Source organism: Hypanus sabinus, chromosome 7, assembly GCF_030144855.1.
Source record: "Hypanus sabinus isolate sHypSab1 chromosome 7, sHypSab1.hap1, whole genome shotgun sequence".
Lineage (NCBI taxonomy): Eukaryota > Metazoa > Chordata > Chondrichthyes > Myliobatiformes > Dasyatidae > Hypanus > Hypanus sabinus.
In genome coordinates this window covers 77,073,882-77,083,197 of record NC_082712.1, presented here as the reverse complement: position 1 = coordinate 77,083,197, position 9,316 = coordinate 77,073,882, and the positions used below count along the sequence as shown (strand labels likewise).

General features: G+C 43.5%; 2 protein-coding genes across 2 annotated transcripts; both read left to right on the top strand.

Moving 5' to 3' along the window:
• The first annotated feature begins 3,844 nt into the window (after window positions 1-3,844).
• LOC132396353 (ubiquitin-like) lies at window positions 3,845-4,144 on the top strand. Its single transcript, XM_059973868.1, has one exon. The coding sequence runs from the start codon at window positions 3,899-3,901 to the stop codon at window positions 4,133-4,135; it is 237 nt and encodes a 78-aa protein (XP_059829851.1). The 5' UTR covers window positions 3,845-3,898; the 3' UTR covers window positions 4,136-4,144.
• Window positions 4,145-6,040: 1,896 nt separating this feature from the next.
• LOC132397479 (zinc finger protein 239-like) lies at window positions 6,041-8,918 on the top strand. The gene is made up of 3 exons (XM_059976309.1): window positions 6,041-6,064; window positions 7,839-8,287; window positions 8,900-8,918. The coding sequence occupies exons 1-3, from the start codon at window positions 6,041-6,043 to the stop codon at window positions 8,916-8,918; spliced, it is 492 nt and encodes a 163-aa protein (XP_059832292.1).
• The last annotated feature ends 398 nt before the right edge of the window (window positions 8,919-9,316 follow it).

The following is a 9,316-nucleotide window of genomic DNA, read 5'->3' as shown; positions in this document are numbered from 1 at the left end:
TTTAACCAGGGGACTTGAAACCCAAACCTTTTTTTTAACCGGGGACTCGACATTAAAAGTTGAAAACTTTTTAGTTTACTGCTATTTGTCTAGTAGTAGTGTACTAATTGTGTTAGTCCCTGGTTTGTATGTATTGTAGCACTGAACTTGTAATAAAGATATTCTATATGGCAAAAACGGGTCACCAGATGCAGCAGATATCTGCACAGCTGTAGTTTTATTATCCCCTTCAAAGCAGGCATAAAAGGCATTGAACTCATTCGAGAGTGAAGCATTGCTGTTACTTATGATGTTGGGTTTTGCTTTGTAGGAAGCAAACCCTGCCAGAGTTGTTGTGAATCAAATGTCACATCTAACCTCTCTTGGAACTGTTTGTTAGCTCCTGAAATAGCCCTTTGCAAGTCATACTTGGTTGTTTTGTATAGATCTGGGTAGCCAAACCTAAATGACACAGATCTACCCCTCAGCAGACTGTGAACCTCTGTGTTCATCTAAAGCTTTTGGCTTGGGAATGTGCAGCAAGTTTTCATTGGCACACACTCATCCACACAGGGTGCATCAATTGCATCATACTCATTCGGATTTGAAGATGAATCCCTGAATACAGTCCTGTCCACCGATTCAAAGCAGTCCTGTAAGTGTTCTTGCGCTTCCCTTGTCCATAGCTTCTTGGTCCTTAATACTAGTGCTGCAGTCTTCAGTCTCTGCCTATACTCGGGGTGTAGAGGTACAGCTAGATGATCAGCTAGATGATCAAAGTATGGGTATGCAATAGGACAATAAACACTCTTAAGACCATAAGACAGAGGAGCAGAATTTGGCCATTCAGCCCATCGAGTCTGTTCCACCATTCCAACATGGCTGCTCCTGGATCCCAGACACCTGCCTTCTTGCGGTTTCCTGCCCAATCAGGAAACAATCAACTTCTGCCTTAAATATACACATGGACTGCCTCCACCACAGTCTGTGGCAGAATGTTCCATAAATTTACTACTCAAAAAATTCTTCCTTAACCTGTTGTAAAGGGTCACCACTCAATTTTTGAGGCTGTGCCCTCTAGTTTTAGATAACCCCACCATAGGAAACAACTTCTCCACATCCACCCTATCTAGTCCTTTCAAAATTCGGCAGGTTTCATTGAGTTGTCCCTGCATTCTTCTAAATTCCAGTGAGTACAGCCCAAAGCTGCTAAACATTCCTCATATGTTAACCCCTTCATTCCCACAATCATTCTCATGAAACTCCTCTGGACTCTTTCCAATGACCATACACCCTTTCTGAAATATGGGGCCCAAACCTGCTGACAATACAAGTGCGGCCTGACTAGTGTCTTATAAAGGCTCAGCATTATCTTCTTGCTTTTATATTCATTCCCCTTGAAATAAATGCCAACATTGCATTTACCTTCTTTACCATGGACTCAACCTGTAAATTATCCTTCTGGGAGTCTTGCACGAGGACTCCTCAGTCCCTTTGCACCTCTGATGTTTGAACCTTCTGCCCATCTGGATAATAGTCTGCATCATTGTTCATTTCACCAAATTGCATTATCATACATTTCCCAACACTGTATTCCATCTGCCACTTTTTTGCCCATTTTTCCAATTTGTTTAAGTCCTGCTGCAATGGCATTGTTTCCTCAGCACTACCTCCCATCCACCTATCTTCATATCATCCTCAAACTTTGCCACAAAGTCTTCAATTCCATTATCTAAATCATTGACAAACAATGTGAAAAGTAGAGGTCCCAATACTGATCCCTGAGGAACACCACTAGACAACGGCAGCCAACTGAAAAAGGATCCTTTTATTCCCACTCACTGCCTCCTGCAAGTCAGCCATTCCTCTATCCATGCCATTATCTTTCCTGTAATGCCATAGGATTTTATCTTGTTAATCGGCCTAATCTGTGGCACCTTATCAAACGCCTTCTAAAAATCCAAATAAGTGACATCCATTGCCTCTGTGTTGTCCACCCTGCTTGTTACTTCCTCAAAGAATTCTAGCAGATTTGTCAGGCAGTATTTCCCCTTACAGAAACCATGCTGACTTTGACTTATTTTATCATTAGTCTCCAACTTCATCCTTAATAATAGACTAACACTTTCCCAACCACTGAGCTTAGGCTACCTGGCCTATAATTTCCTTTATTTTGCCTTCCTCCCTTCTTTAAGAGTGAAGTGACATTTGCAATTTTCCAGTCCTCCAGAATCAAGTGATTCTTGAAAGATCATGACCAATGCATCCATTATCTGTTCAGCAACCTCTCTCAGAACTCTGGGATGTAGTCAACCTGGTCCAGGTGACTTAACCACCTTAAGATCTTTGAGTTTGCCTTGCATTTTTTCCTTTGTAATAGCAATGGCACTCACTCCTGCTCCCTGACACTCATGGATGTCGGGCACACTGCTAATGTCTTCCACAGTGAAGACTGATGCAAAGTACCCATTAAGTTCATCTGCTATTTCTTTGTTCCCCCATTACTACCTCACCAGCATCATTTTCCAGTGGTTCAATATCAACTCTCACCTCCCTTTTACTCATTATATAACTGAAAAACTTTTAGTATCCTGCTTTATAATATTGGCTCGTTTGCCCTCCTATTTCATCTTTCTCCTTCTTACAGCTTTTTTGGTTGCCTTTTATCGGATTTTAATACCTTCCCAGTTATCCAACTTCACACTCAGTTTTGCTATCTTGTATGCCCTTTCCTTGGCTTTTTTGCAGCCCTTAACTTTCTTTTGGCAGCCACACTTTGTCCACCCGGGCTATTTGAGAACAACTTCCTCTGTGGGACATATCTATCCTGCACCTTGTGAACTGTTTCCAGAAACTTTAGCCACTTCTGCTCTGCCATCATCCCCGTCAGTATCCTCCTCCAATCCACCTAGACAAGCTCCTCTGAAATGCCTCTGAAATTCCCTTTATTCCATTCTGATGCAGATACATATGAGTTATGCCTCTCCCTCTCAAGTTGCAGTATGAATTCAATCATGTTATGATCACTGTCTCCTAAGGTTCCTTTACCCTAAGCTTTTTAATAAAATCTGGATTATTGCACAACTTCCAATCTGAGATAGCTTTACCCCGAGCAGGCTCAAACACAAGCTGCTCTAAAAAGCCATCTCATAGGCATTCAACAAATTCCTTCACTTGAGATCCAACACCAACCTGATTTTCCCAATCCCCTTGAATATTGAAGTCCCCCATTACAATTGTGTCATTATCCTTATTACAAGCCATTTCCAGCCCCCTTTGCAATCTCAGCCCCACATCTTGGCTACTACTTGGAGGGCTATATATGATTCCCATGATATTTTTTTTTTACCTTTGCAATTTCTTAACCCCACCCACAAGGATACAGCATTCTTTGACCCTATGATCTTAGTGTAACAGTGGTTCAGTGTGTTGCTTCCTCTGGTACTACAGGTGATCTGTTGATAATAATTATTTAGTGACTTTATCAAGATGACCTGGTTAAAATCCTCAAAGTGATGGGCAAGGAATCAGGGTGAGCTGGTTCATGCCTTTTGCACAGTTCATCTAGAGCCTGCTTGCTATTGGCCTTAGGTGGGGTTATGTCACTACCAAATGGTTGCAGAAATCTCCCACAACGGGTAAAATGGATGACACTTAATTACGGGGTATTCCAGCTCTGATGGGAATGCATACATCTCCACCTCTGCTTTTGAGAGACTCGACAGACCTATCTTGGTGGTATATCGCGAACCTGTCTATTAGAATCGCTTAGGCCAACCAAAGTCCAATCGATTTCCATCAGTTTTGAGCAGTGATAGATTGTTTAATTGCATTAAAACGTTGTTACTGGATTGACGGAGGGGAGCGGTAGCTGAAGCAGTTATTTTGGTTGGTTCGAGCACCCATTTGCCGTACGAACATGCAGATCTTTGTGAAAACCCTGACTGGAAAGACCATCACTGTAGAGGTGGAGCCCAGTGATACAATTGAGAATGTCAAGGCCAAGTGCCAGGACAAAGAAGGGATCCCGCCTGATCAGCAGCATTTGATCTTTGCAGGCAGGCAACTGGAAGCTGGCCGTACCCTGTCAGACTACAACATCCAGAAAGAATCTACTCTGCACTTGGTGCTGCGTCTGAGGGGGGGTAATTGTTAAACTGTTGCAATTGGCTTTCTTTTTTTTGTGGGTAGTGTTCTTGCCTTTAGCTTAAATTTTTGATTATGTCTTCCCATGTCATTCAAAATAAAATTGTTGCAAGCTTATTGTATAGTCACATGTTTTTTGAATCTTCAGATAATTAACAGATGGAAGTGGGATTGTAGTAAACTAACAAACCTTGATTGTTCTGTTAGGTCTGTTTTGTATACCTTAATATAACTATAATTGAGTTAAGATTACAGTGGGAAGGTTGTAAACAAATGCACTGTTTGATGCCCAATGCTCAAAGATTTGAGGTGTTGCAAATGACTGAGTAGTTTTTCTATCATTACAGTAGTAAGACTGATGGATGTAAATGTTTCAGATTACAGATTCAGAGCATGCATTAGTTGTCTAGAAGCAACTAAAGTTCAGACAATCCTGTGAAATATTTCATATCTTTGAACAACAGTAGCTCCAATGGAGAAACTTGCACCCGATAAATAAAAGCTGCATAATTCACAAACAAAAACATTGTTACTGACTGTACACACCTTAGATGCAGTCCTGGTACTCAGACTGAAACGAGACTATTTGATGATTTCTATCGTTCCAATCAGAGCTGCCGCACCAAGTTGCCCTTGTTTTGTCACCCCGGAAGTAGCAGCCATGGGTGGCACTTTCAGCACTTTTCCCCACCGGTCCGTGTACATTTGGAGGTGCTGGCAGAGGAAGTAGGAGCGGGTAGGTCTCCCAAACACTGACAAGTTCCAACTATGTAAATCCAAGGACTAGGAACTCAAAATAAAATATCGTTTTGAGTCAATCTCAGTAAATGAAATTAACCTTCCAGAGAATTAAAGTATTTATTAGTGCTGTCATGGATTAAAAAAAGGCAAGATACTTCCTACAGTTTCAGTTTTTGAGAAAATCACCTTTGTTCTACCTCCTCTTGTTCTAGATTCATGAAAACATGTTTTGTACCCAGAAAACATCTTTCTGGGTACATAATGATATCAAACACCTTTTTCCTGGGCAACAAGTGACCTGTAGCTTTCACATCACAGAAGTGCCACACTCCAATGAGAAAGACCACTGCCCTCCCCTTCATATTCATTGTCTTTGTTGAATCATCACTGCCAGTCATCTGCTGGGGTGGAGGGGGGGGATCAGACTAATTAGAAAATCACTAGGGGTCAGACATGTAACAATGCCTGGATGTTTATCTTTAATAATTTTTATTTTATTGTAAATAAGTCTTTAATCCTTGCCTAAAGTTTGAGAGTCTATGAATGTTTTATTGTAAACATCTTTAATTTGAATAGGAACAGAGAGCCAACGCAGAACTTATTGTAAATAACTTTATTTATTGTATAAGGACTCAGATTTAACGAATGTTTTTTTTTTCTATGTAAATAACTTTATTCAGGAATATTAGCAATATTAGCAATAATAGCTGCACTGTGGGACATGATCAGAACTTGAGGTAATACTAATGGAGAGAGACTAACTGAGCCAAGTCACAGATTGACGAAGGGCAGAAATGGCCCATTCTGGTATGGACAGGGATACAATCAGATGGTGAGTCAGGATGCATGATCTGTGGCCAGTTAGAAGATGGGGAATTCCTCCAACTTGAGTTGAACTTGGTAACAATGTGATGTCAGAGCTCACCACAAAATCTCAAATCTCACCTGAAATGTTCTCCTTCACCTGACTAAAATCTCACCTGAAATGTTCTCCTTCACCCACTGATGTCTTCTGTAAATATCTTTACAGGTTAGAAACGACAAAAGAAAATTATGTACAGGGATCTCAAACACATACCACATCTGTTTTGCTGTCTCTGTCCAGATATTTAAGGAGTGACCAGATTTTTTTTGGTAACAACAATATATCTATTGTCCACCCTTGAAGATAAAGATGTGTCTCATCCCAGCTGGAAAGGTACTTTGTGTCTGAAATAAACTTTTCTGTTGTAACTCAATGTAACCCACTGGAACAGGGGTGCTCCAGCATTTATTCACTGGAGATCAGTTTTCAACTGCATTGACACATTGATTATGCAAGGGATTCAAAACGCCTGACAGCTGACTTTCTGAATTACCAGAGAATTGATCACAATGAGATATCATTCTCCTTCTCTCAGTGTGAGAAGGGATTTACTCACAGCTTACCTGCAGACACATCAGTGAGTTCATAGTGGGAAAAATAGCATTCACCTGCTCTGTGTGTGGGAGGCGATCTACTCAGTCACCCAGCCTGAAGATACATCAGCAATTCACTCTACAATCAATGCTGAAGATATATCAGAAAATTCACCAGTGAGAGAACGTTGACCTGCTCAGACCATGGGAAGAGATTCAGTCGCTCATCCCATCGTGGACACACCACTGAGTTCACCAGGGAGAGAGATCGCTCAACTGTTCTGTGTGCGGGAAGAGCTTCTCTCGATCCTCTGAATAGCTGACACACGAGTGAGTTCATTCTCATCAGAAGTTTCACTTCTGCTCTGAATGTGGGAAAAATTTCACTCAGTCATCTCACCTACTGACCCAGCGATCAGTTCACACTGAGGAGAGGCCATTCACCTGCTCAGACTGTGGGAAGGGATACCTCAGTCATTTCACCTGCTGGTACACCAGTGGGTTCATATGTGAGAGAGAACGTTCCCCTTTCTTTGTGTGTGGAAAAGGATTCACTTAGTCATCTTTTCTACTGGCACACCAGTCAGTTCACACTGGGGAGATGCCGTTGACCTGCTCAGACTGTGGGAAGGCATTCACACACTCATCCACGCTACAAAGACACCAGTGATTTCTGACTGGAGAGAGGCTATTCACTTGTTCTGTGTGTGTAAAGGGAATCTCTCAGTCATCCGGCACATCAGTTCATTCACACTGGGGAGAGGCCGTTCACCTGCTCAGACTGTGGAAAGGGATACACTCGGTCATCTCAACTGAAGGAACATCAGCAAGTTCACACTGGGGAGAGGCCATTCACCTGCTCAGACGGTGGGAAGGGATTCTCTTGGTCATCTCACCTACTGATTCATCAGGTAGTTCACACTGGGGAGAGGCCGTTCACCTGCTCTGAATGTGGGAAGGGATTCACTCAGTTGTCCCACCTGCATACACACCAGCGAGTTCACACTGGGGAGAGGCCGTTCACCTGCTCTGAATGTGGGAAGGGATTCACTCAGTTGTCCCACCTGCATACACACCAGCGAGTTCACACTGGGGAGAGGCCATTCATCTGTTCCGTGTGTGGGAAGAGATTCACTCAGTTATGTCACCTACAGGCACACCAGTCAGTTCACAGTGGGGAGGAACCATTCACCTGCTTTGAATGTGGGAAGGGATTCACTCAGTCGTCCCACCTGCAGAGACACCAGCAAATTCACAGTGGGGAGAGGCCATTCACCTGTTCAGATTGTGGGAAGGGATTCACTCAGTTATGCAACCTACAGGCACACCAGTCACTTCACACAGTGGAGAAACTGTTCACCTGCTCAGACTGTGGGAAGGGATTCACTCAGTCATCCCACCTCCTGACACACCAATGAATTCACACTGGGGAGAGGCCATTCACCTGTTCTGTGTGTGGGAAGGGATTCACTCAGTTGTCCAACCTGCAGGCACACCAGTTAGTTCACAGTGGGGTGAAGCCATTCACCTGTTGTGAATGCGGAAAGGGATTCACTCATTTATGTAACCTACAGGCACATCAGTCAGTTCACACACGGAGGAAACCGTTCACATGCTCAGACTGTGGGAAGGGATTTTTTTGGTCGTCCCAACTGCTGATACACCAGCGAGTTCACACTGGGGAGAGGCCGTTCACCTGTTCTATGTGTGGGAAGGGATTCACTCAGTTATGCAACCTGCAAGCACACCAGTCAGTTCACAGTGGGGAGAGGCCACACAGCTGTTCTATGTGTGGGAAAGGATTCACCCAGTTATGCAGCTTACAGGCACACCATTCGTTTCACAGTGGGGAGAGGCCATTTACGTGTTCTGAATGTGGGAAGGGATTCACTCGATCATCCACCCTTATGTCACATTACCGAGTTCACATTGGGAAGAAACCATTCACCTGCAATAAATGTGGTAAGGGATTCTCTAAGTTATCCAACCTGCAGAGACACAACCGCATTCACACTGGGGAGAGGCCATTTTCCTGCTCTGTATGTGGGAAGGGATTCACTCAGTTATCCAGCCTACAGTCTCACCAGCGAGTTCACACTGGGGAGAGGCCATTCACCTGCTCAGACTGTGGGAAGGGATTCACTCAGATATCTAACCTGCAGACACACCAGCGAGTTCACACTGGTAAGAGACCATTTACCTGTTCCATGTGTGAGAAGGGATTCACTAAGTTATGCAACCTACAGAGACACCAGCGAGTTCACACTGGGGAGAAACCAATTCACCTGCTCTGAATGTGGGAAGAGATTCACTCAGTTATCCAGACTTGAGGCACACTACCAAGTTCACGCTGGGGAAAAGATTACATGATGGATATTTAACCATCAGAGTTGGTGAATGAGGGGCAAGTCCAAAAGTGACTGTGGTTGTCAAACTTTGCAATTACAACACATCCAGTACACATTTGGGAGTCAACTCAGCCTAGCTGGTCCCTGTCAGTGTTTCTATTCCACAACAGTCCTTTTAAATCTATTCCTGTGTTCACCTTTCGCTCTCCCTGTGGTGATGGGTTGCAAATAGCCACCACTCTGGGTGAAGAGGTATCCCCTTGAATTTCCTGCATGGCTTTCTGCAGACTGAAGAAGATGAGCTGACTGCAGTTATGTTTGACATGATTTTTGTCCCTCAAATCTCTCAGCCAAGGAAAAATGACATTGGAAGTTAACCTCCTTATTCCCTGTTCATGTCAAAGTTATGGATCATTTTCACTGCTTCTGAAGGGTTGCGTGTCACAAGCTGGGTTGTTAAAATACATCACTGTCCTACAAAGTCTGAAAGCTGAATGTGGACAGCAAGTTGGATGTTCAATGGAGCAGGTCAGAAACCAGAGATGGTCAGCACAGGGCAGACGTTGGGACTCAGGGCAGTGGTAGGGGTAAGAGCACATCAGGAGCAGGGAAACAGAGTTGGTGGGGGGTCTGTGGCAATGAATGACAGAGTAGCAACATTTGGAATCTGATTGACAGGTAAAAACAAATGACTGCTGACAGCT

Bases quoted from the DNA above. Each gene is read 5' to 3' on its own strand.
- LOC132396353 (XM_059973868.1), top strand. From the start codon at position 3,899: ATGCAGATCTTTGTGAAAACCCTGACTGGAAAGACCATCACTGTAGAG.
- LOC132397479 (XM_059976309.1), top strand. From the start codon at position 6,041: ATGTGTCTCATCCCAGCTGGAAAG. The intron at 6,065-7,838 runs GTACTTTGTGTC...TGTAACCTACAG, and splicing joins GTCTCATCCCAGCTGGAAAG to GCACATCAGTCAGTTCACAC.